General features: G+C 42.6%; 5 protein-coding genes across 23 annotated transcripts in view; 1 reads left to right on the top strand and 4 right to left on the bottom strand.

The window, feature by feature from the left end:
* The window catches only part of cracr2b (calcium release activated channel regulator 2B), a 48,716-nt gene extending 48,594 nt beyond the window's left edge, over positions 1–122 (bottom strand). For 7 of the 10 annotated variants that reach the window (XR_016495037.1, XR_016495036.1, XM_036968655.2 and 4 more), the window contains exon 1: positions 1–3. This exon is cut by the window's left edge and continues 124 nt beyond it. The gene's annotated coding sequence lies outside the window, so the exon portion shown is untranslated. The other 3 variants (XM_090230929.1, XM_036968658.2, XM_090230926.1) reach the window with 2 other exon arrangements.
* A 7,759-nt stretch (positions 123–7,881) lies between these two features.
* Positions 7,882–14,524, top strand: LOC110521161 (transmembrane protein 138). 5 transcript variants are annotated; one of them, XM_021598589.3, is made up of 5 exons: positions 7,882–8,956; positions 11,935–12,157; positions 12,296–12,467; positions 12,603–12,678; positions 13,590–14,524. In XM_021598589.3, exons 2-5 carry the CDS (start codon positions 12,030–12,032, stop codon positions 13,700–13,702), a joined length of 489 nt encoding a protein of 162 aa, XP_021454264.1. In that variant the 5' UTR covers positions 7,882–8,956; positions 11,935–12,029; the 3' UTR covers positions 13,703–14,524. The 5 variants fall into 5 exon arrangements, with proteins under 5 accessions (XP_021454264.1, XP_021454266.1, XP_021454267.1 ...); XM_021598591.3 differs by having other exon boundaries at positions 8,828–8,956; positions 11,993–12,157; XM_021598592.3 differs by having other exon boundaries at positions 8,874–8,956; positions 11,935–12,161.
* A 1,318-nt stretch (positions 14,525–15,842) lies between these two features.
* Positions 15,843–18,140, bottom strand: LOC110521162 (dolichyl-diphosphooligosaccharide--protein glycosyltransferase subunit TMEM258). The gene is made up of 4 exons (XM_021598594.3): positions 18,044–18,140; positions 17,443–17,552; positions 16,696–16,825; positions 15,843–15,990 (listed from the first exon to the last, which is right to left on the bottom strand). The coding sequence occupies exons 1-3, from the start codon at positions 18,044–18,046 to the stop codon at positions 16,699–16,701; spliced, it is 240 nt and encodes a 79-aa protein (XP_021454269.2). The 5' UTR covers positions 18,047–18,140; the 3' UTR covers positions 15,843–15,990; positions 16,696–16,698.
* A 1,073-nt stretch (positions 18,141–19,213) lies between these two features.
* Positions 19,214–22,539, bottom strand: LOC118945787 (uncharacterized). Its single transcript, XM_090230937.1, has 2 exons — positions 20,950–22,539; positions 19,214–20,908 (listed from the first exon to the last, which is right to left on the bottom strand). The coding sequence occupies exon 1, from the start codon at positions 22,537–22,539 to the stop codon at positions 21,877–21,879; it is 663 nt and encodes a 220-aa protein (XP_090087063.1). The 3' UTR covers positions 19,214–20,908; positions 20,950–21,876.
* Positions 19,214–26,930, bottom strand: part of LOC110515904 (myelin regulatory factor) — a 142,449-nt gene continuing 134,732 nt past the window's right edge. For all 6 annotated transcript variants that reach the window (XM_090230936.1, XM_036968500.2, XM_036968502.2 and 3 more), the window contains exon 24: positions 19,214–26,900. In XM_090230936.1, the coding sequence (XP_090087062.1) occupies positions 26,805–26,900 (96 nt within the window). In that variant the 3' untranslated portion in view covers positions 19,214–26,804. The remainder of the gene's footprint in view (positions 26,901–26,930) is intronic.

Raw genomic sequence — 26,930 nt, forward strand, 5'->3', positions numbered from 1 at the left:
TAGGCAAATGACGTATACAAGGGTGGATTCCCTCCAAAATATTTGTAATACATTTTATAGCTACAACAATAAGTAGCATGGTGTTTCTTAAACGTGTGGATGGTTTTCTCTTCCAACAATACAACAGCTGATTCAAATGGGGTTCACCAAAAGGTGGCTATCAAGGAGGGAGGAGGACCTTACTGAGTTTGCCTACTAAGGAATGTAATATAGCTCTGTGATTGACACGCTCCTCGACCAATTATAGGTTTCCGGGTCACGGAGGAGAGAGGGTCACGGCTAGGGATACCGAATTTGTCAAAGTGACGTTATAGTCCGGTCTTTTCCAGGTGCGCCGATACTGTAGAGTTGTCTCAGGAATAGTATTTTACTAGCCTGAAAGCTTTTGAAGACCATCTGAAGCATTATAAACAGGAAACAAGGACCACATTTGTGGTAAACAAAAAGGATAATGCGTCTGGACAGAAGGGTGAATTCGAATTCATTCAAGGAGCGTTATTAATCTAGGTCGTTAGCAGCGGAGGCTCCTCAGAGGAGGACGGGAACCATCCTCTTCAGTGATTTATCATAAAAATAAAAATACTGAAACATTTAAAAGTCATAATTTTTTGATAAATATATACAAAATATTCACATCACCAAATAACTGATTAAAACACATTATTTTGCAGTGAAGGTCTACCGTAGCCTCAACAGCACTCTGTAGGGTAGCATCATGGTGTAGCCGGAGGACAGCTAGCTTCCGTCCTTCTCTGGGAACATTGACCTCAATACAAAACCTAGGAGGCTCATGGTTCTCACACCCTTCCATAGACGTACACAGTAATTGTGCCAACTTCCAGAGGATGTCCTCCAACCTATCAGAGCTCTTGCAGCATGAACTGACATCTTGTCCACCCAATCAAAGGATCCGATAATGAATCTAGTACTGAAAGCATAAACTACAGCTAGCTAGCACTGCATTACATAAAATGTGGTGAGTAGTTGACTCAAAGAGAGAGAAAGACAATGGTAGAACAGATTTTAACAAATACATTTCTTCAAAAATGAAGGAGGAGCGAGAGAGAGAGAGAGAGAGAGAAATTGATTTTGTTGGTTTTTTTCACTTCCACTTACTTATCTAGCAAATGCAGCTAGCTAGTTTAGCCTACTCAAACACCCTGCTCAAACAAAGGTATGCTATGTTAGCTGGCTATAACAGAGGGATGCTATGTTAGATAGCTGGCTATAACAGAGGGATGCTATGTTAGCTAGCAGGCTATAACAGAGGGATGCTATGTTAGCTAGCTGGCTATAACAGAGGGATGCTATGTTAGCTAGCTGGCTATAACAGAGGGGTGCTATGTTAGCTAGCTGGCTATAACAGAGGGATGCTATGTTAGCTAGCTGGCTATAACAGAGGGATGCTATGTTAGCTAGCTGGCTATAACAGAGGGGTGCTATGTTAGCTAGCTGGCTATAACAGAGGGATGCTATGTTAGCTAGCTGGCTACAACAGAGGGATGCTATGTTAGCTAGCTGGCTATAACAGAGGGATGCTATGTTAGCTAGCTGGCCATAACAGAGGGATGCTATGTTAGCTAGCTGGCTATAACAGAGGGATGCTATGTTAGCTAGCTGGCTATAACAGAGGGATGCTATGTTAGCCAACTGTCTGTGACTCTCCAACATGGGAACTCTTCCAAGTCGTGGTAAACTTTTGGTTTTACAAAATGTATTGCCACCGGGACCCACCCGTGAAACTGTTAAACTGATTACTACACTGTAAGGCATCATTACTATGTTGACTATGACGTTACTTTAGCTAATATGGTGAGCTAGCTGCGGTCATGATATGAAGGTTTAGCTTGGAAAGGTTTTTGTCGCCTGGTCTCAGACAGCTGATGTGTTGTACATTGAAGTCCACAAGCGAAGTGGAGGGAAAAGGTGAGAGGGGGGGAGCGCGTTGATGCGAGAAGGAATACAACGTTCTGTTTATATGGGGCGGCAGCGTAGCCTAGTGGTTAAAGCGTTGGACTAGTAACCGAAAGGTTGCAAGTTCAAATCCCCAAGCTGACAAGGTACAAATCTGCCGTTCTGCCCCTGTACAGGCAGGAATACAACATGCTGTTTGTATGGGCTGGACTAGTGACCAAAAGGTTGCAAGTTCAAATCCCCAAGCTGACAATCTGCCGTTCTACCCCTGAACAGACAGTTCTGCCCCACAGACAGTTCCTAGGCCGTCATTGAAAATAAGAATTTGTTCTTAACTTGCCTAGTTAAAAAAAAAAAAGGTGTCTATGAAAGTCAACTGTCAACTGCGTGATTAACTCCAACCGATTTTGTTGAAAAACATTTCTTAAATTGAAGCAAACGGAACAAAACATACCTTTATTTGTCCAATAGAAACTTTAGTTGGCAAATGTTGGACTAATGATTAGGTCAGCAGGCAAGCAGCAGGCAAGAGTGTGCAAATTGAATGTGTCCATGTTGTCACTGTCTGTTCATGTTGTCACTGTCTGTCCATGTTGTCACGGTCTGTCCCCTCAAATCTTTCTCTCGACCTGTGTGCACCTACGTAGAATTCATAGTCTGGGTTGTAGTAGCAACCTCATGATGGGTATAGGGGAAATTAGAGTATCATGTAGTAGCTTAAACCAATCGATGTTACATTGAACTGGGTGAATGGAATATGAAACTCAAATATGTTCCTTATGATGGAACCCCCTTCCCGGTGGTCGGTAGGAGAACCAAGATAAACATGCGAGTGATAAGAAGAGGGAAACACAAATGGTAAGTTAGTTAATGTTTACAACGATGCACAATAAAGGTATTTGTATTTATGAAGGATCCCCGTTAGTTCCTGCCAAGGCAGCAGCTACTCTTCCTGGGGTTTATTATGGGATCCCCATTAGTTCCTGCCAAGGCAGCAGCTACTCTTCCTGGGGTTTATTGTGGATCACCATTAGTTCCTGCCAAGGCAGCAGCTACTCTTCCTGGGGTTTATTGTGGATCACCATTAGTTCCTACCAAGGCAGCAGCTACTCTTCCTGGGGTTCAGCAACATTAATAAGGAAGTTGTATACCATTTAAAATATTACAAGACATTACATTTCATCTCACTTTACCCAACACATTTAGTGTGTTCCCTCAGACCACTAATCCACTATCACATATTTAAAAGATCCATGTGTGTGTGTGTGTGTGTGTGTGTCTCTTCAAAGTCCCCGCTGTTCCATACGGTGTATTTTCATCTGTTTTTTAAAATCTGATTCTACTGCTTGAATCAATGACCTGATGTTAAGAAGGCAGAGCAGCCTATACCCCCTGGATTAGTAGCTTATACCCCCTGGACTAGTAGCCTATACCCCCTGGACTAGTTACCTATACCCCCTGGACAAGTAGCTTATACCCCCTGGATTAGTAGCCTATACCCCCTGGACTAGTTACCTATACCCTCTGGACAAGTAGCTTATACCCCCTGGACTAGTTACCTATACCCCCTGGACTAGTAACCTATACCTGCTGGACTAGTAGCCTATACCCCCTGGACTAGTAGTCTATACCCCCTGGACAAGTAGCTTATACCCCCTGGACTAGTTACCTATACCCCCTGGACTAGTAACCTATACCTGCTGGACTAGTAGCCTATACCCCCTGGACTAGTAGTCTATACCCCCTGGACTAGTAGCCTATACCCCCTGGACTAGTAGTCTATACCCCCTGGACTAGTAGCCTATACCCCCTGGACTAGTAGCCTATACCCCCTGGACTCGTAGCCTATAGCCCCTGGACTAGTAGCCTATACCCCCTGGACTAGTAGCCTATACCCCCTGGACTAGTAGTCTATACCCCTGGACTAGTAGTCTATACCCCTGGACTAGTAACCTATACCCCCTGGACTAGTAGCCTATACCCCCTGGATTAGTAGCCTATACCCCCTGGACTCGTAGCCTATAGCCCCCGGACTAGTAGCCTATACCCCCTGGACTCGTAGCCTATAGCCCCTGGACTAGTAGCCTATACCCCCTGGACCAGTAGCCTATAGCCCCCGGACTAGTAGCCTATACCCCCTGGACCAGTAGCCTATACCCCCTGGACTAGTAGCTTATACCCCCTGGACTAGTAGCCTATATGCACCCACTAGTAGCCTATAGCCCCTGGACCAGTAGCCTATTCCCCCTGGACCAGTAGCCTATACCCCCTGGACTAGTAGCTTATACCCCCTGGACTAGTAGCCTATATGCACCCACTAGTAGCCTATAGCCCCTGGACTAGTAGCCTATTCCCCCTGGACTAGTAGTCTATTCCCCCTGGACTAGTAGCCTATACCCCCTGGACTAGTAGCCTATACCCCCTGGACTCGTAGCCTATAGCCCCTGGACTAGTAGCCTATACCCCCTGGACCAGTAGCCTATACCCCCTGGACTAGTAGCTTATACCCCCTGGACTAGTAGCCTATATGCACCCACTAGTAGCCTATAGCCCCTGGACTAGTAGCCTATTCCCCCTGGACTAGTAGTCTATACCCCCTGGACTAGTAGCCTATACCCCTGGACTAGTAGTCTATACCTCCTGGACTAGTAGTCTATACCTCCTGGACTAGTAGTCTATACCCCCTGGACTAGTAGTCTATACCTCCTGGACTAGTAGTCTATACCCCCTGGACTAGTAGCCTATACCCCCTGGACTAGTAGCTTATACCCCCTGGACTAGTAACCTATACCCCCTGGACTAGTAGCCTATACCCCCTGGACTCGTAGCCTATAGCCCCCGGACTAGTAGCCTATACCCACTGGACTCGTAGCCTATAGCCCCTGGACCAGTAGCCTATACCCCCTGGACTAGTAGCTTATACCCCCTGGACTAGTAGCCTATATGCACCCACTAGTAGCCTATAGCCCCTGGACTAGTAGCCTATTCCCCCTGGACTAGTAGTCTATACCCCCTGGACTAGTAGCCTATACCCCTGGACTAGTAGTCTATACCCCCTGGACTAGTAGCCTATACCCCCTGGACCAGTAGTCTATACCCCCTGGACTAGTAGTCTATACCTCCTGGACTAGTAGCCTATACCCCCTGGACTAGTAGCCTATAGCCCCCTGGACTAGTAGCCTATTCCCCCTGGACTAGTAGCTTATACCCCCTGGACTAGTAGCCTATACCCCCTGGACTAGTAGCCAAAACAAGGTGAGGTAGAACAAGGTGAGCTAAAACAAGGTAAGATTAAAACAAGGAACATCTGTGGGCGTTAACATACTGTTAAATTCTAATTTTCAGAGTAAATAACTCACGGACATGAGAGAAGCTTAAACCAAGTTTATTCGTCCCAAAGGATCGACACAGCTGTAATTCAGAGTCAGACATGGCTTCCCCTGTGGTGGTATTCATACCCCACTTTGGGTGGAGTCTCCTCCTTATCTCTAAACATTGCATCTTTCTTGCTATACAGGGAACTAAGTGATATGATCTTTCAACGGTTTCCCCTCTTATCAGTACTGTCATGATGTTGGCCTGTTGGGGAGGTTTATGACCCCCATAAATACCTTTCCCCTTTTCTCTCTCTCTACTCTATAGAGTTGACTCTTGTAAAGACTTTGTAACATAGAGAGTCTGGTGACATCGAAAGGTGGGAAACGGAACCATATTTCGGTAATCCAACCAGTTGAAAATATGCGTTGGTACTCAATGAATATGATCTCAGATCAGTTGTTGTCTGAGACATTACTACTAATGACAGGATGACATAAACTGTATCTTGGAAAGTCGACACATTCTAGTTATCAGATTCACATGGAATTGTTGAGCAATTTAAATGTTTAAATATGAAACTATGAAATGTAATTTTTTGCTTCTTAAATGAGAGAACGGTTTGTCATAGAGAAACTGCTCACTCAGAGGCCCCGCCCAAGTGAACAGACTTTGGTTGTAAACTATGAAACACGCCCTTCTTTCACCACTATATAAACCCGTTGACGAAAATTCAACTTCCTGTTCCAAGGACGTGAGGACTTGCGGTCCCCGTGTTAAAAAGGACAAGATCACCTCCAGAACTAAGCCAACCTCAGCGTGAGCTCTGGGTGAATGACAGGAACCTAACGAAATTAGTATCGAATCTCAACGTGAAGTTGACGGTCAACACGCCGAAAGGATGAATTTCGACTATACCAGCCAGAATATAGCACGAGCTTAAAGTATGGCAACTTGTTATGAACTTTGAACTCTTATTCACTAAAGAAGTGATACCTTCTAGCCGTTGCGTAAGCGCAGCAACTGTTGACGTGGGCTGGGAGAGGACGGACAGAGTATCCATTCTACCATGGTCCAGTTCACCACTAGACATTCTTCAGAGGACCGGAGATACATGCTGGACCACCCAGCCTTCTATCTATGACCAATCTACCGAAGCTCAGATTAAATATTTATTGCATTTTCCTTTTTCAAATGGGCGGTTATTTAGAATGCATAAGATACTGTATTTATGATAGCATAGCTGCCTACGGCCCGATAGAGACACAAAAACGTTTTGCTCCTCAGTCTTCCCGCTCTTTCACTCAAACCCAACCCCCTCTCTTTGTGTAACCAGCTGTCATATCTGTTCCGCCCGCAAGGGATGTTTTCCTTTATTACAATTTGTAATCAAGGTATGATTCATTCTGTGCAGATGTAATTCTGTCTGATTATTTAGATATTTAGTGAATAAATAATTAAACCAAATTTCATATTGCTGATTCAACTTGTTAGCCAGGGTTTGTGAAGATTTACAACCAAGAATTTACAACTTTCAGATGAGACTGAATAACGCGATGATTAAATATTGACTGCTATTGATGTCAAATATTACTAGGTCTTTAAGAGTTTATTCAGAAGATAAAAGCTCTATAAATATTATTTTGTCGTGCCCCAACTTTCTAGTTAATTATTTACATGATTAGCTTAATCAGGTAATATTAATTACAGATAAATTATTTTATAAAATAGCATGTCATATCACTTAATCCGGGCATAGCCAAAGACACGACAGTACTGTCACAAATGATTGTTTTTCCCTGCACTCAGCCCCTCCCCCAAGCTTCATTATGGCTCCACCCCTCATGTCTCCTTAGTAACTAATGTCCCTGACGATAACAATGTTCAAAGTTCTAAATATACATAACACATCCTAACATACAAAATACATCTAGGACTACACACTAACCAATCAAACAAGGGTTAGGGTTATATCAGCCATTATCATAATACTTACGCCTATCCAAACGTCTCCACAAGTGCATAGGGGGTAGGTCTAACGTCCCATCTGCTTTTCAGGAGCAGAGAAAGGAGTGAGAAAATTTATGGGAGTGGAAAGGAAGGGAGGAGAGGAGTGGTGAGGAGACAAAAAAGAGAGGAGAGAAGAAATGGAGAGGGGTGGAGAGGATTGAACTTTATATTAGGAGAGCGAAGGTTCCACCATCGAGAGCATCCTGACTGTTTGCATCACCGCCTGGTACGGCAACTGCTCATCCTCCGACCGCAAGGCACTACAGAGGGTAGTGCGTACGGCCCAGTACATCAACCGGGGGCCAAGCTTCCTGCCGTCCAGGACCTCTATACCAGGCCGGTGTCAAAGGAAGGCACTAAAAATGGTCAAAGACTCCAGTCACCCTAGTCATAGACTGTTCTCTCCGCTACTGAGCGGCACCGGAGCGCCAAGTCTAGGTCCAAGAGGCTTCTAAAAGAGCTAATCAAATGGCTACCCTGACTATTTGCCTTTCCCAGGACATAGACATATCTGATATTGGCAGAAAGATTCAATTCTTGTTAATCTAACCGCCCTCTCCAATTTACAGTAGCTATTACAGTGAATGCTATTGTGTGAGGCGAGTGCACAGTTCTGAACTTAAAAAAGTTATTATTAAACCAATTAGGCACATTTGTGCAATCTTGATATAACATTCTGAACATAAATACAATGGTTAATTGGATCAGTCCAAAAAAGTCAAAAAATGACTTTGTATCTCTCAGGCTATATTCCCATTGCTAACGTTATAGTTGTTGCTATTCCATTGCTTCAGTTTTATTGCTATAGTTTTTGTAATCTGGTGGCCAGTTAGTGTATGAAAATAAATAAAAATATTTAAATTCTTCCAATCACGGACTGGTAGAGCTGAGACACCAGGTGGGTGCAATAATGGTCAAGTAGAACAGAAAAACAGCAGTACTCAGAACCTCCACACACGGCCCTCTAAATTATACGAGGGCAAAATTACTATGTAATGTTGTGCTCGGTCTCTTTATTGGCGAATTATAGCCAACAGGTGTTTCTGTGGAAATCAAGCACAGTCTTGTAGAATACGACGCTGTGTCAAACACAAACTCTCGTTAGAGTGAACGGGAGTATGACGTACATTTTTACAAAAATCGGTATTCCTTCTCTCCATGACCAGGATGGAGAGGGCGGTATTTTACCCACACGAGAAAACGACCCCGTTCCCCCTCTAAAGGTTATGGGGAGAAATAAATGCCGAAAATAAAGTCTGTGGTAAACACAGGTTTAGGGTATTTTATACGTTTTGTTCTATGATAATCTTAATCGGCTAACATTAGTGTTTGTGCATTTTAAAGAATATATGTAATAAAAAAAACACTTTAAAAAACACAAAGGCTTCATAATTCATTAAGGTAACGTTAACTGACTGCTATTATCTCATAGAACAAAACAAAACGTATACGATCTCCTAAACCTGTTAACCTCAAGACCTTATTTTTTGTAGACGTTTTAATTCCAAAAATCTCCTATTCTTTTTCCTATTAATCTTGTTACCATGGGGATGGCTGAACGAACGAGAGGGGATTTATTTCCGGGTTTCAGGACGGAAATGGCGTTGCCATGGTATTCGAAGAAAAGCCCGCAAAGCAAACACTGCCTTTGGCTTAAGCTAGCTAATGAACTAGACGACGGTGACGGCTCAATACTTCGTCCAACCCGTAAAAAAAGGTAACATTCATTATACGTTTTTATTTTATAGTAAAAAGCAAACTTCAGCGCCGATGACAGTGTTGAATAATACTGTTCGTTTTTTCCCCTCATAGGCGCATGCTAATTAGCTAGCGAACGTTAGCATGCTTGCTATTTGTTCGGGTCCCTAGCTAATGTTCGTTTTGTAACTCAGTATTGTATTTTACGAACGTTAACGTTACACTACTTATCATTTAAGATTTAACTAGTTAGCTATCTAATAGTCCGTCTGTAAGAACTGTGAGGTTAACTGCCCAAGTGTTTTGACTCTCGCTAGGCTTGAGTCTGATTCCTAGATCATGTGAACAACAACAACGTTTGATGCTAGTCAGCTAAAATTAGCTTGGCGTAACGTCAGTTTAGAAAGGATGGCAGCCAAGAAACGACAACAGACGGTGAGTGGTGTCTACTACACAGACACCCGCGTGACTACGAAATAATTGCATTAGTCAATAGGATGCCATTTGGCACATCATTTTATTTAATCTGTAATCCTTACCGTGACCTCTCCTTGGCTGTTTACCTGTGTAACAGGTTTAGTTCACACTACTTTGCGTTAACTAGTTACACAGCGCTTTGGCTCTTGACCAGAAGAACGGGAGGACAGCAGGGAGAATGGTTAGGTTATCTTTAGCTCTGAAATCCTATTGTCAAGACGTTTTTACCATTTTAAATCCATATGGCAGAATCCTTGTCCAAACCTAAACCAACCATTTTAAACAACTCTTCACATCTAATTTCAGGGAGGACTGGATAGCTAGATTGGGAAGATCATGATGAAGCTGAAAACCTGTCTTGTATTCTCGTCTCAAAGTGACTCCAGTCCCATCTGTTCAGTTTGGCTACCAGCAGATTTAGGACTGAAGGGCTCTCTGCCTGGATGACAAGCACACAGCCTACGTCCCTGAACACTGGTGAAATTGCACAGGAACGAAGAAGATGGAAGGACCTCTGAGTTTTTTTTTTTAACAGAACATGGAATTTGACTGTAATTAGGAGTTGAGGCTCATCTCCTTTATTTCTAGGTAGACAATCGATATTAAATATTTTATTAATCAAATAGTTTTTTTTGTGTGCTAAAGATATATTCATGTTAAAATATCTATCACGTTACCTATTTAGTAATAACAGAATGCATTTTAAACTTCACGCACAGCACAACTTGCAGGTGACTTAATACAATTGTTTTATCGATTGGTGTGGGGAGGATGGGGGGGTGCAAACTAGTCACCTTTCGGCAAAATTCGTGGTTTTGAATCCCAAAATAGGTGACCTACGTGATTCGTGTAGATCCAATGAGAAAGGTTTGGATGGGGGGGGGGGGGGGGGGTTGGCTCACTACTGGCTATAAGTGAACAAGTGATGCACGTTTGGCGCAATACTGTCTGAATCCAAGACTCAGCCAATCGTTTGCATAACAACAGAATGCAAAGCAGAGGCAACCAATTTACTAGTTACAGCATCAGCGTGCGCTCTGGAAAGACAGCTTGCCAGTTACAGCAGCGCGTCCCCTGAACGATAACGAAAAGGTATTTTTTAAACCTTTTATTTAACTAGGCAGGTCAGTTAAGAACAAAGCATTTTTGTCTGCAGTGATCGGTTTGTTTCAAGGTGTATGTGGCGGTTCTAGCTTGTATGCCGCCCTGGGCGAACCCTCCATATCAGCGCCGTGCCGCTCTGAGCGGCTGCCCATGTCGCCCGTACCTAAATCCGCTACTGATTTTGTAATTAGTCTCCTATGTCTTATTCAACTAGTATTTTTTTTAAAGTGTAAGGATAATAACTCGGCCATAGTTGTTCTGAAATATGTATTACTTGCCAACATTTCACTCCCTCTGTTTTAATATAACACACGCTTATTAATTTCGGTTGCCTATCCTGACGTGAAGTTTGTTCTGTAGTAAGTATTTGATTCCATGTGTCACGGAATGTATTTGACTCAAGCCACAAACTTAAGGAAATTAGCCACTATCTTAATTCATGTGGAAAATATACAATATGTGGTTAATTTTCAGAATGAGAGAATTAAGTGAAAATGAAGCGTTGCTTCAAGTGGATTCAGGGACGAAGTGTAGCTGGGCCTGGCTTAAGCTGGAGGCAACTATGGAGATGAAAGGAACATCACACACTTTCCCTCTTTGCAGTGAAGTCTAGGCAACCAATAACATTGGATTGCTTTCTTTACATTTGTTTAGCTATGAGTTCGGTTCAACATGAACCACTTTGTATTTTACACACCGAGACTGAAAGATCGTGTAGATCATATTCTGTGTTGTTTAATTAGTTAAAACCTGCATTTCCTCCTAGCAGGGATTTTTTTCTGCATGTTTCAGCGCCAAAAAAAAAAAAGTCATCTTTTTTGGTCCCTCACCGGTTTGCATCCCTGAAAAGGTGCTTGTGCATTGAAGCACATCACCACCGACGAGATGAACAATACGTAATAAAATAAGGCATTTCTAAAAGCCTATTTCACACCGTAGCCTGCTGAATTCGTAAGATAACTTTACTTTCGTTTTGGCACAAATAAAAATGCGGCACTGATTCTCCCGCGGATTGATGTCTCAGCGTTATCTCAAATGAAGAGTTCTGTGTTCGACTTAGCAGCACTGATTCTCCCCTGGCTTGACGTTTCAACATTTTGTCCCAATGAAGAGTGCGGCGTTCAACCACGCAAGCGCAGTTATACGTCTGCTAGCGTTAGCAGCAGGCGGACTAGCAATATCCACCGTTGTAGTACGGCTGAAGCTTGAGCTGGAATGTGCAGCTGGCTAGCTGTAGCTTTAGTCGTAGTGTCCCCTCGGATAGCTGTCACTACGGAGCAACACAGGCAGCCCAATTCGGCTTTATTTGTTTAACAATTTTTATTTTGATCTGTTTTCAGAGCTGATCTGATTGGTTAAAAGACCAATTACTGGAAAAAAATAAATAAATCATACTTGGTCTGTCTGTAAACGCAGCCGGAGACGGAGAAGCTAGAGGCTGTGGACGTGTGAAGTTAATCCCAGCTGTGTGCAGGTGTTCCTGGGCTATGTAGCCAGACTTACCCCCGAGCATGCTCCAGACCAACAACTACTCGCTGGTCCTTCTGGTCCAGCTGGGTCTGCTGACCTATGACCTGTTCGTCAACTCCTTCAGCGAGCTGCTCAGGGCAGCGCCCGTCATCCAGCTAGTGCTGTTCATGTAGGTACATTGTTTTTGTAGTTATTAAAACATTATTATATAAAAATAAAAAAACATATTTAATATCTAGTTATTTGACTTTTTGTTAGATGTTCTTACTGGGATTGTAACTGTGTTTTTATAACCTGCGTGTTCCAGTATCCAGGATATAGCCGTCCTGTTCAACGTGATCATCATTCTGCTGATGATGTTCAACACGTACGTGTTCCAGGTCGGCCTGGTCGCTCTGCTACTGGAGAGGTTTAAAGGCTTGCTGGTGCTGTCTGCCATCTACCTCACTCTCAGCATCTCCTTTCACTGCTGGGTAGTGGTACGTGCAGAAACACACACAGAAAATGATTATACAGTAACTGTCAGCAGAAAAAGGGACATTATTCCCACCTGTTGAGTTTTTTTTTTTATAAACATTTGATCACGTCTGCTATTATTTTGTTTGCTTTTTTAGAACCTGAGATGGCTGGAATCGAATCGTTTCATCTGGACGAACGGCCTGCGGGTCCTCTTCGTCTTCCAGAGGGTTGGTAAGTTCTCCGATGAAAAGAAAGACCCACACACTGGTCTCTTGCCAGCATGACTTAGGTTTATTCAGCCTTGTGTATCGGCCTGTTGAGGCGTAATAAGCGGTCGCTTCTTTTCACGAGACTACTTAGTTAACGTAGCGGTTTTTCACGAGACTACTTAGTTAACGTAGCGGTTTTTCACGAGACTACTTAGTTAACGTAGCGTTTTTCACGAGACTACTTAGTTAACGTAGCGTTTTTCACGAGACTACTTAGTTAACGTAGCGTTTTTCACGAGACTACTTAGTTAACGTAGCGTTTTTCACGAGACTACTTAGTTAACGTAGCGGTTTTCACGAGACTACTTAGTTAACGTAGCGGTTTTTCACGAGACTACTTAGTTAACGTAGCGGTTTTTCACGAGACTACTTAGTTAACGTAGCGGTTTTTCACGAGACTACTTAGTTACCGTAGCGGTTTTTCACGAGACTACTTAGTTAACGTAGCGGTTTTTCACGAGACTACTTAGTTAACGTAGCGGTTTTTCACGAGACTACTTAGTTAACGTAGCGGTTTTTCACGAGACTACTTAGTTAACGTAGCGTTTTTCACGAGACTACTTAGTTAACGTAGCGGTTTTTCACGAGACTACTTAGTTAACGTAGCGGTTTTTCACGAGACTACTTAGTTAACGTAGCGTTTTTCACGAGACTACTTAGTTAACGTAGCGTTTTTCACGAGACTACTTAGTTAACGTAGCGGTTTTTCACGAGACTACTTAGTTAACGTAGCGGTTTTTCACGAGACTACTTAGTTAACGTAGCGGTTTTTCACGAGACTACTTAGTTAACGTAGCGGTTTTCACGAGACTAATACTAAACAACATGTTGGTTTATTTTTAGTTTGTGAGTCGTGTAACTTGTTGTCCTCAGCTGCAGTTTTGTATTTCTACGTGTACAAACGGACAGCAGAGTGTCTGGGCGACCCGCGGCTCTATCAGGATTCTGTCTGGCTGAGGGATGCCTTCGCCAGAGCTCGTCAGTGAGAAGGAGGAAATGGAAGGAACAATTACACCCCCCCCCCCCAAAATGACTTATTACCAGGCGAGGCCTGCCAGGCTCTGTGGTGACTCACTTGCCTGGGTGAGCCATGTTCGTTAGGCATGAAACTGAAACGGGGAGGGACTTCCCTGGCCTTGTCCAATAAGAAATGGCCATTATTGTTTTCTCGCTTCAAAGCGGTTTGCCCAACTGAAAATGACTCGGGGGTTAGGATGGAGCTGACGGAGAAGTGAGAAACGGCAATGGGTTTGTACAGCAGGATGGATCAAGTCAATGTACCACACTACACGAATATGGACTAATGTTGTAACAAGAAGACGAGACACTAAAGGACAATCTGAGGCAGACTTTCCTTCCTTTAAAAAAAATCAGTACATTCATAATGACAGCTATTCATTTAGTGTTTTTACTAAGATGGAATAAATATAGCATCCCAAATTGCACCCTATTCCCTAATATAGTGCACTAAATGGGGAATAGAATGCATTTTGGGATGCACGCCTGGTTCTGTGAACAACAGTGTATAAGAGTTGTTACTGGTTCCGTCTCAGGTGAGAGAGGGGAAGTCCTGGGGCTCGACTCAATCCAGAAGGTCTGTGTTGTAGCATCAAGGTCATTTCCTGGTGAGGGCAACGTTTACCGTGAAGGAAGTCTACGCTATAATGCTGATCTTCTGCACTACACATTGAATGGAGATAAGATGTGCTGTTTACAAAGTTGATGGATATTTGTTTTTCAAAGTTCAAATTGTCAATCGAACACTTTTTATATATTTTTTTTATTTTATAAAAAAAAAATGCCGGTTCTCTGTGGATTTTGTTTTCTTTCTTAACTCGTCTGAATTGTAAATGGTCAAACCATAAAGGAAGTACTATGACGATAACATCATTTAACTACAGAATAGTTCTCCTGAAATCCAGACCTGTGCTAACATTCCACTCTGTCCATATGACCCTTTTACTCAATACTTTGTTGAAGCACCTTTGGCAGCGATTACAGCCTCGCGTCGTCTTGGGTATGACGCCACAAGCTTGGCACACCTGTATTTGTGGAGTTTCTCCTGTTCTTCTCTGCAGAGTGGAACGTTAGCATGAAACAGATCTCGATTTCAGGCTATAAAATACCGGGCTGATCATCCAGCACCGGGCTAGAGAGTGAAGAATAATATTTTCCCTCCAAAAGATTCATCTGGGTTTTAAAGGCACCACTTCTCACAGAATAGCCTCCACAAATAGGTCCCAGTGCTCGGAAATGTAATTCACCCCCCCCCCCCCACCCCCTGGGCCTTAGACATCTGTAACCTGTGGTTCTCAGCCTCTTGTGGTCTGTTGAAGGTACAGCCAGTGGCCTTGCAGTTAGGATCTAGGCCTGACCAGTCGCCACTTTACGAATATTACTAGTTACACTATCACAACAGTCCCAAATAAACTGCAGTCACTGACACACAGGCTTCAATACAATGAGAGATTGTCATTTGGGCATAAGACCCATCGTCTGTCCGGCTCTCCTCCGTGACCCGGAAATAGATAAGTGATCGAGGAGTGTCAAGTCAGTAGGTGAATGTAAAAGTCCCCCCCCTCAATAGTATAGCCGTGTCCTTCACAGTGGATTCAAAAACTCTTCTTCTGTAAAGTAAAAATCACGTACCTACGATAAAACGGTATGCTACATATCATTAGATCTAAAACGTCTAGCTTTATTAGTTGTTGGACACTTGTAAAAAGTAATTTGCCTGATGAACTTGCGAGTGGAGGAGAGTTTTCATACAAACGGCATGTTTCCTCGTCTCCTCCGAAAGATTAGTCAGTGGTCTGTTCTTTTGTAGTTGACTGACTCGATTCTAAACCGCTTCCTGTCCTGCCTCTCCTCCCTGATTGGACGGGACACTGGATGAAAGCAAATAGGTTAGCAGCGTGAATTGTAAACACAGTCTACTTTGAAGATGCCTCTTATACTATTATTATTATAATCTTACTACTTATACCTCTCTCATACTAGGGGGTACAGTATCACTAATGCTACAATCCTATTTAAAAAAAAAAAATAAAAAAAAACAGCAAGTCAATCCAGAAGAATTGTCAAAATTTCACCAGACAAAAAATACTATATGCAGTTTTGTACAAATGGCTTTTTTAATTTTTTTTTATTGAAAGGTCACCCCAATCCACAGCCCCCCCACAGTGCAATCCAATCCATAACCATCTTGTAGTGGAGCCCATTTCATGTCCTTCTCCTGTTCCACTGGAATGTTCTTCTGTATTAATCTAACAATCTAACGACACACACAGAGAGAAGAAAAGACAAAACACTATGGTGAATGAGTTAACTTTAAAAAGGTAGATCTAGGGACATGACCATAAGGGTGATGTATGACAGGAACAAAGATTAGAGGCACAACTATTTGAGATTTGTCACGCAGCTGGCACGTCGCTAGAGAGAGCCGCAATCTCAGTAGCCTACCGGTGTGATACTTGCAGCCTCTTGCGTCACACGCTCTGTTTGTGCCACTGTTTATGATAACGTCATATCACGCGAGTCTCTGTTTTTTAAAAATGGTTCTGATTTGTATTGTTGATTGAGTGTTGCACACGTCTCCAGACTCAGACATCTTGCCAACTCTTATGGGTCATTGTCAGAATCAGAAAACGTTACATGTCCTCGAAAGAGCCATTCATTTTTTTTTTTGCAGCAATCACAAACAAGGATACCTAGTCAGTTGCACAACAAATGCATTCAACCGAAACCTTTAACCCAACCCTTCTGAATCAGAGAGATTAGGGAGCTGCCTTTAAAAAAAAAAAGGCGCCCGGGGAGCAGTTGTTGTTGTTAACGGCCTTACTCAAGGGATGAACAGCAGATCTTTCCGCCTTGCCGGTTTCGGAGATTAAAACCTTTTTTCGGTTCCGGTCCCAACGTTCTAACCGCTAGGCTCCTGCAGCCACATTTTATAGAAGAGTCGCCATGATCACTTCCTTACCCGTCAGACATAGATGCCGACCCACAGTAACAGAAACAGCACTCCGAAGCCCATGAAGAGCGACGCCACCAGGGAGATGAGCAGCTCTTTGAACACGTCTCTGGTGTATTTAGTGGACGTTACCTCGTAGCTGAGAGAAACGTTAAGGTGATAAACAAAACAGGTAACGCTCAGATCAGGTGGTCCCCCCCCCCACCCCAAAAAAAATAAGCCAATTCTGAATTAACTCAAGACTAAATGTATTTAATGAGATATTTCAGGTTTTTGTGTTTAGAATGTCACATCTCAGTCAATCCATGTACAGCGCATTTGGAAAGCATTCAGACCCTTTTCCCCCACGCTTATGTTACAGCCTTAATTCTAAAAGTGGATTCAATAGGCCCCCCCACCTACACACAATACCCCATTATGACAAAGCAAAAACAGATTCAGTAGTCCCCCCCCCACATAAGAAAATATGTAAAAAGGGAACGGGTCTGAATGCTTTCCGAATGCGCTGTACACTAAACCTTTAAGCTGGTTTTTATCAATGTTCTTCAATCCTAGAAACACATTAGTACTGGGCTGGAACAGAAGCTTCATACTCAGTGTGCCCCCCCCCAGGACAAGGTTTGAAGAACACTGATTCCAGAAACACACTGACGCGACTCATGGCGGCAGTGAGAAAGCCCAAACATTTTAAAAATTGTGGGGGTTCACATTAACTAAAACCAGTCACTGTGACGATAGACGGCCGTGGAAGGATACACAAAGAACCACGCAGTGAAGAACATGCCGATAGCCAGTAGGACCACAGTGAGGTGGGGGAAGACTGCTGGGTTCACCGGACTGGTGTATCTGGTCATGGCCTCCAGCTCCTGGTGGAAGAACAACAGAGACACATGGAGAGAGATTCACCTCACTGTGTGTTTCTGCTTTAGGACATCTGGACAATATTCCACATGTATAAATAAAACAAATGTTTTGGGTTGAAAATTACTAGCTACAATACACATCAACCAGCTTATTGACTGACTATCATGACATTTCAATAAGATATAGTCTCCCCTGGAAACGTCTGTGGCTGGATGTTTACTGCTCAGTTATTTAACATAGTTACTGTATTCCCATCAAAACATATTTACTGTTATTCGATGAACTGACAGCTACAAACATAACGTCGAATGACAAGCCAATGTTGGCTAACAAAAAGCTACATCCATTGCAACAACGGAAATGTCTCGCTTCAACCATTTTAATCAATTAACTGTCAGCTTTTCATTAGGACAAATGGCATTACGTAGCTATAAGCAGCATTTCATATTCACGTTATTCTTAGAAAACCGTGCATTAGATACAAATCCCTTACCATTTTGTTGAGTTGTTGCTTGCTTGCTCCTACTGCAGAACCAAAGAGGAAAGAGCCACGTCAGTTCTCCAGAGGTTCTCTAGACAACATAAAAAACACTTGGCCGCCACCTAGCGGGCTGGAGAAAAACACTTTCACTCCAAATCCATAGTTTATTTATTCATTGATTTATTCCCAAACGTATTCCTTTACCTGAAATGATTTTGTGCTAGTGGGATCTAATCTCTCTCTCTCTCTCTCTCTCTCTCTCTGTCTCTCTCTCTCTCTCTGTCTCTCTCTCTCTCTCGGTCTCTCTGTCTCTCTCTCTCTGTCTCTCTCTCTCTGTCTCTCTGTCTCTCTCTCGGTCTCTCTCCCTCTCTCTCTCTGTCTCTCTGTCTCTCTCTCGGTCTCTCTCTCTCTCTCTCTCTCTCTCTGTCTCTCTCTCTCTGTCTCTCTCTCTCTGTCTCTCTCCCCCCCTCTCTCGCTCTCTCTCTCTCTCTCTCTCTCTCTCTCTCTCTCTCTCTCTCTCTCTCTCTCTGCAAATGGTTAAAGTACAAAATGGAAAATAAATAAACATAAATATGGGTTGTATTTACAATGGTGTTTGCTCTTTACTGGTTGCCCTTTTTTTGTGGCAGCAGGTCACATATCGTGCTGCTGTGATGCACACTGTCTCGCTCTCTCTTTCTCTTTCTCTTTCAATTACATTTAAATTCAATGCAAAGGGCTGTATTGGCATGGGAAACGTGTTTGCATTGCCAAAGAATTACACTCACAAAAGTTTTAATAGAATATAGACATTTCAAATGTCATGTACAGTGTTGTAACGATGTGCAAATAGTTGAAGTATGAAAGGGAAAATAAATTAACAGATAAATATAGGTTGTCTTGTTTGTTCTCCACTGGTTTCCCTTCTCTCAAGGCAACGGGCCACAAATCTTGCTGCTGTGATGGCGCACTGCGATATTTTGCCCAACAGATTGACTCTGTTGCCCAACAGAGTTGATCAATGTTTGATTTGTTTTCAATTTCTTTGTGGGTCTGTTTGATCTCATTTCAGCCTCTTCCTCTGTCTCTCTCTATCTGTCTCTCTGTCTCTCTCTGTCTCTCTCTCTCTCTTCTACAATAAAATATGTAGACCTAAACTCCCCATGGCCCCATGGCCATCCCATCAACCAACCAAAATACACATTTTGTTTTCAATCAATATTTTATTCACTGCATTCATATTATGACAACATCTTTAACACAAAAAATACAAAACAGCAAAGGTTCCAAAATAAATGTAATGATCGTGTATTAAAAACAAAGTAAGAGGTAAGACTAAAAATCACACATTTATAGGGAGGACTTTAAAAGCAGGAACAGGAATAGTATAGAGGTGAATGAAGGAGGGGTATTTATGTTTTCATTAAGTATTTTAGTGCTCTGAAGGGCTTTAAGCCATAAGAATTAGAGTAATAAGATAAATGTATTTTTAAAAAATGAAGTAAAGATTTAAAGTGTCATTTAACACCTGATTTCCTTAACAAAAGCCACATCTCAATCGGTGGTCCAGGTGTGACAGGGTGTGACACAGGATGGCCTTTCCTCTTTAGGTCTCTGCTGTTTCTCAAGCAAGACGGAGCCCGATGACATCACGGACTCCCACCAGACAAACTCCTTCAATTCTCTACTCTCTCTCTCTCTCTCTCTCTCTCTCTCTCTCTCTCTCTCTCTCTCTCTCTCTCTCTCTCTCTCTCTCTCTCTCTCTCTCTCTCTCTCTCTCTCTCTCTCTGTGTGTGTGTGTGTGTTTTCTTATCCAGTGAGACAGGTAAAAGCCGACTAGCGATTTTGATTGGCACAGAGTTTCATAATATAGCACAGCTAACAATGTTTACATATGAATAATATAACAACAACAAGGATAGAGTAACAACAGTCAACATTATAATGATATAACTAAAATAACATAAAAAGGAGCATACATTGTTACAAAATGAAGCTACACAGTAACATTTAATGAATTTCTAAACCATTTGAAAACATGTGGAACCATTTGGAACCATTTGGAACCATTTGGAACCATTTGAAACCAGATGGAACCATTTGGAACCATTTAGAACCAGTTGGAACCATTTGAAACCAGTTGGAACCATTTGGAACCATTTGGAACCAGTTGGAACCATTTGGAACCATTTGAAACCAGTTGGAACCATTTGGAACCATTTGGAACCATTTGAAACCAGATGGAACCATTTGGAACCATTTGAAACCAGTTGGAACCATTTGGAACCATTTGAAACCAGATGGAACCATTTGGAACCAGTTGGAACCATTTGAAACCAGTTGGAACCATTTGGAACCATTTGAAACCAGTTGGAACCATTTGGAACCATTTGGAACCATTTGAAACCAGATGGAACCATTTGGAACCATTTGGAACCAGTTGGAACCATTTGAAACCAGTTGGAACCATTTGGAACCATTTGGAACCAGTTGGAACCATTTGAAACCAGTTGGAACCATTTGAAACCAGTTGGAACCATTTGAAACCAGCTGGAACCATTTGAAACCAGTTGGAACCATTTGAAACCAGTTGGAACCATTTGGAACCAGATGGAACCACCCAAGAGAGCATAAATCAGTTGATATATACAATGCTATATGCTGGTTTTACTGTAAAGGCTGGCTGGTGCATTATAAATAAGCTAAAATATTACACTGTACTCATGTATGTCAACATCACATTGGTAATACAGTATAGTACAATGTCTTTATATTTTGTCATGTTCAACGAAATATATTCATTTGATTATGTTTTTTATTATTTATATTTCTCATGACACAACAGGTCAGGTGAGAACTTCAACACACCTGATCTTAGAAGGACTGTGTTCAATACACCTGTTTCAACACACCTGATCTTAGAAGGACTGTGAATACACCTGTTTCAACACACCTGATCTTAGAAGGAATGTGTTCAATACACCTGTTTCAACACACCTGATCTTAGAAGGACTGTGTTCAATACACCTGTTTCAACACACCTGATCTTAGAAGGACTGTGTTCAATACACCTGTTTCAACACACCTGATCTTAGAAGGACTGTGTTCAATACACCTGTGTTCAATACACCTGATCACAGTATCAGAATACTTTGTTAACTTGAGGCATTCAGATACCAGATGTCCAAAGGGTCCTTCATCACACATGTATATAATAAGTAGTGTATAGTTACGACATATGAGGAACATGGTCGATAGTATATCAAAGAGGGGAGTGGTCAGTGAGTAAAGGGAAAGACAATAACTCAATAACAATAATGAAAAACTCTTTCCAGAGGAGGATATAAACATGACTTCGGGGACTGGGTGTTGTTTCCCGTCAGAGAGGGGAAGACAAAAAGTGTTACACAGATTTAGAGCAATCAATGCAAAGGCCAGAATAATATTATAGTCCAGTGTTTAACATCTATAACTCATTCAGGAAGGTGTTAGAGTGACCTCTGGACTCATTCAGAAAGGTGTTAGAGTGACCTCTGAACTCATTCAGGAAGGTGTTAGAGTGACCTCTGGACTCATTCAGGAAGGTGTTAGAGTGACCTCTGGACTCATTCAGGAAGGTGTTAGAGTGACCTCTGGACTCATTCAGGAAGGTGTTAGTGACCTCTGGACTCATTCAGGAAGGTGTTAGAGTGACCTCTGGACTCATTCAGGAAGGTGTTAGTGTGACCTCTGGACTCATTCAGGAAGGTGTTAGAGTGACCTCTGGACTCATTCAGGAAGGTGTTAGAGTGACCTCTGAACTCATTCAGGAAGGTGTTAGAGTGACCTCTGGACTCATTCAGGAAGGTGTTAGAGTGACCTCTGGACTAATTCAGGAAGGTGTTAGAGTGACCTCTGGACTCATTCAGGAAGGTGTTAGAGTGACCTCTGGACTCATTCAGGAAGGTGTTAGTGTGACCTCTGGACTCATTCAGGAAGGTGTTAGAGTGACCTCTGGACTCATTCAGGAAGGTGTTAGAGTGACCTCTGAACTCATTCAGGAAGGTGTTAGAGTGACCTCTGGACTCATTCAGGAAGGTGTTAGAGTGACCTCTGGACTCATTCAGGAAGGTGTTAGAGTGACCTCTGGACTCATTCAGGAAGGTGTTAGTGTGACCTCTGGACTCATTCAGGAAGGTGTTAGAGTGACCTCTGGACTCATTCAGGAAGGTGTTAGTGTGACCTCTGGACTCATTCAGGAAGGTGTTAGAGTGACCTCTGAACTCATTCAGGAAGGTGTTAGAGTGACCTCTGGACTCATTCAGGAAGGTGTTAGAGTGACCTCTGGACTCATTCAGGAAGGTGTTAGAGTGACCTCTGGACTCATTCAGGAAGGTGTTAGAGTGACCTCTGGACTCATTCAGGAAGGTGTTAGAGTGACCTCTGAACTCATTCAGGAAGGTGTTAGAGTGACCTCTGAACTCATTCAGGAAGGTGTTAGAGTGACCTCTGGACTCATTCAGGAAGGTGTTAGTGACCTCTGGACTCATTCAGGAAGGTGTTAGTGACCTCTGAACTCATTCAGGAAGGTGTTAGAGTGACCTCTGGACTCATTCAGGAAGGTGTTAGAGTGACCTCTGGACTCATTCAGGAAGGTGTTAGTGTGACCTCTGGACTCATTCAGGAGAATGTTAGTGTGACCTCTGGACTCATTCAGGAAGGTGTTAGAGTGACCTCTGAACTCATTCAGGAAGGTGTTAGAGTGACCTCTGAACTCATTCAGGAAGGTGTTAGTGTGACCTCTGGACTCATTCAGGAAGGTGTTAGTGACCTCTGAACTCATTCAGGAAGGTGTTAGTGTGACCTCTGGACTAATTCAGGAAGGTGTTAGAGTGACCTCTGAACTCATTCAGAAAGGTGTTAGAGTGACCTCTGAACTCATTCAGGAAGGTGTTAGAGTGACCTCTGGACTCATTCAGGAAGGTGTTAGAGTGACCTCTGGACTCATTCAGGAAGGTGTTAGAGTGACCTCTGGACTCATTCAGGAAGGTGTTAGAGTGACCTCTGGACTCATTCAGAAAGGTGTTAGAGTGACCTCTGGACTAATTCAGGAAGGTGTTAGAGTGACCTCTGGACTCATTCAGGAAGGTGTTAGAGTGACCTCTGGACTCATTCAGGAAGGTGTTAGAGTGACCTCTGGACTCATTCAGAAAGGTGTTAGAGTGACCTCTGGACTAATTCAGGAAGGTGTTAGAGTGACCTCTGGACTCATTCAGGAAGGTGTTAGAGTGACCTCTGGACTCATTCAGGAAGGTGTTAGAGTGACCTCTGGACTCATTCAGGAAGGTGTTAGTGTGACCTCTGGACTCATTCAGGAAGGTGTTAGAGTGACCTCTGGACTCATTCAGGAAGGTGTTAGAGTGACCTCTGGACTCATTCAGGAAGGTGTTAGAGTGACCTCTGGACTCATTCAGGAGAATGTTAGTGACCTCTGGACTCATTCAGGAGAATGTTAGAGTGACCTCTGGACTCATTCAGGAAGGTGTTAGAGTGACCTCTGGACTCATTCAGGAGAATGTTAGTGACCTCTGGACTCATTCAGGAGAATGTTAGAGTGACCTCTGGACTCATTCAGGAGAATGTTAGTGACCTCTGGACTCATTCAGGAGAATGTTAGAGTGACCTCTGGACTCATTCAGGAGAATGTTAGAGTGACATCTGGACTCATTCAGGAGAATGTTAGAGTGACTTCTGGACTCATTCAGGAAGGTTGTAGAGTGACCTCTGGACTCATTCAGGAAGGTGTTAGAGTAACCTCTGGTAACCCTTTCTTTCTTGTTCGGTTATACAAGACCCAGATCACAAAATGGATGCCTCTATAGGCTCAGACATGAACAGCATTCAATCAAGTCCATGAGCTGCTTCTGTCTGGAGATAAGATGACAGCCTTCCTGTTTTATAGAGAAAGATAAGGCACCAGCGGTTTAAAAAAAACGCAGTTCAGATGTCAATACTTGTGTTGTCTAGTCTTGAAAACCAGACCCTAAGTTGGAGCATTTGAAAATTGTGGGAGGCAAAGCAGATGTCTGGAGAGACTACGGGAGAGACTATCAACATGTCTGGAGAGACTATCAACATCACGATCCAGAGCAGAAAGTCATCTCTGATCTTCTACCATTCAAACAAAATAAAACAGAAAATATATAGCTAAGAAAGTACTTCTTAAACACACATTGTATTTGGCTAGTGGTTAAGTATTATTAAATCCAGTGGGCAAGATACAGTGTGAAAATGTCCAGTGTTCTTGTAACATATCGTCCCTTGTTGGACCTGATCAATGCCGTTATCAGCTGCTGGGATTCTACAGTATACAGCGCATACCAATGTCACCGTACAGTGTATATAATTAGAATCATAGAATCAGAGTCATTCTAATTCTGTGGTTCCAGTACAGTGTATAGAATCATAGAATCATAGAATCAGAGTCATTCTAATTCTGTGGTTCCAGTACAGTGTATAGAATTAGAATCATAGAATCATAGAATCATAGAATCAGAGTCATTCTAATTCTGTGGTTCCAGTACAGTGTATAGAATCATAGAATCATAGAATCAGAGTCATTCTAATTCTGTGGTTCCAGTACAGTGTATAGAATTAGAATCATAGAATCATAGAATCAGAGTCATTCTAATTCTGTGGTTCCAGTACAGTGTATAGAATTAGAATCATAGAATCTTAGAATCAGAGTCATTCTAATTCTGTGGTTCCAGTACAGTGTATAGAATTAGAATCATAGAATCAGAGTCATTCTAATTCTGTGGTTCCAGTACAGTGTATATAATTAGAATCATAGAATCAGAGTCATTCTAATTCTGTGGTTCCAGTACAGTGTATAGAATTAGAATCATAGAATCATAGAATCAGAGTCATTCTAATTCTGTGGTTTCAGTACAGTGTATAGAATCATAGAATCAGAGTCATTCTAATTCTGTGGTTCCAGTACAGTGTATAGAATCATAGAATCTTAGAATCAGAGTCATTCTAATTCTGTGGTTCCAGTACAGTGTTTCAGAGCACACAATGTGTCTGCTGAGAGCAGACAGTGTATACCATAGACAGACAATATGGGTCCTGTAGCTATGGTGTATACAGTGGTCTACCGTTTCCAGTTATCTGAGTTCATCTCCAGTCTTATCAGTCTTATCATGCTCCAGTCTTATCATGCTGAGTCATTCACTTCTTGTAGATTTGATATACTCCTGTGATTTAATGCATTTCAATTAAAATGTGTTTCTTAGCATTTCTTAGCTATACAGGTAGCTGGATCATCAGCTATCTGGATCATCAGCTATCTGGATCATCAGCTATCTGTATAGATAAATCAGATTTCTGAATGTATCCGTAGCTGAGTTTGTTTCAGCTTCACAGTAGTGAGCAAACCTGCTTTTTAGTTCAGTTTCTCTAACACCCTCAAAATCAACTCTGTTCATTCTTCCCCTCTAATCAGGGCCTGATTTAGACCTGGGACACCAGGTGGGTGATTCCCCTCTAATCAGGGATTGATTTAGACCTGGGGATACCAGGTGGGTGATTACCCTCTAATCAGGGATTGATTTAGACCTGGGGACACCAGGTGGGTGATTCCCCTCTAATCAGGGCCTGATTTAGACCTGGGACACCAGGTGTGTGATTCCCCTCTAATCGGGGACTGATTTAGACCTGGGACACCAGGTGTGTGTAATGAATGATCAGGTAGAACAGAAAACCAGCAGGCTCCGGACCTCGTAGGGCAACAGTTGATCTGCTCTAACAGATAGGTCAGACTTAATTCTGGTATCTTTCACAAAATTCCCAGATTTTCCAAATATCATGTTTTGAAGGTTCCAGATTTCGTCACTTCTGATTGCGGGAATCTTCCAAACGGGATTTCTAGAAAACCGGGGGATTTCGTTACCACAATGCATAGACAAAATAATGTTTGAGACAAACTTCTACAGTAGTATATCCAAATCCACTGACTATGGTGCCATCTGGGAGGATCCAGACAGGAAGTCGAGACATACAGCAGCCCAGAACGGAATGTAGGTCTAATGTCCTGTCATCTGCTGACATACAGTGTTCTCACTAGAACCAAATGCATTAAACCATACATTCAACACAGGGTTTGTGTTTTCAGTCATAAGGAATGGTTAGAGTGTACAGGAGACACAAAACAAGTTCAGGAAAATGGATATTATAAATTACACAAAGATCTATAAGCCATAATATAACACTATAGCATTATGATAAACCTAGGTTTCATACAATGAAGTGCATAGGAGCTGTAGTTTGGTGGATATGTTTCTATACAGGACAGGATGGATAGAAGAGAGAGAGAGAGAGAGAGAGAGAGAGAGAGGGACAGAGAGAGAGCGAGAGAGAGGGATGGGATAGGAGGTGTAGTAGTTAAAGGGATAGTTGGGATTTTATCTACTTCCCCAGTCAGATGAACTCGTGAATACCAGTTTTATGTCTCTGTGTGAAGAAAGTCGCTAAATTGTTCCTGTGGACTTCCAGTCATTGAGCTATATGAGAACAGCTAGAATGCTAGCTGTTCCTGTAGACTTCCAGTCATTGCGCTAACGCTAGTTAGCATTGGCTCGCAAAACTACCTCTAACTTCATACTGGACGCAGAGACATAAAAATGGGTTCATCTGACTCTGGGGACGTAGACAAAAGCCCCCCCCCCCCCCCCCCCTTTAAGAAACCCTGAGTCAGGGGATAGGCTAGATTCAAAGCAAGCACACAAGTTTGCATGCTTAGTTCCCTCTCCTCTCATGCGCAGCTGCTTTGAATGAGGAAGTTGAAGTCAGAGTATGGTGGTGGTGTGATGGATACATTCTCCTCCTCTGCGCCACACCTCACTTCACTCTGCCAGGAGAAGATGAAGATGAAGATGAA

Source organism: Oncorhynchus mykiss, chromosome 4, assembly GCF_057628025.1.
Source record: "Oncorhynchus mykiss isolate SJ-2025 chromosome 4, ASM5762802v1, whole genome shotgun sequence".
Lineage (NCBI taxonomy): Eukaryota > Metazoa > Chordata > Actinopteri > Salmoniformes > Salmonidae > Oncorhynchus > Oncorhynchus mykiss.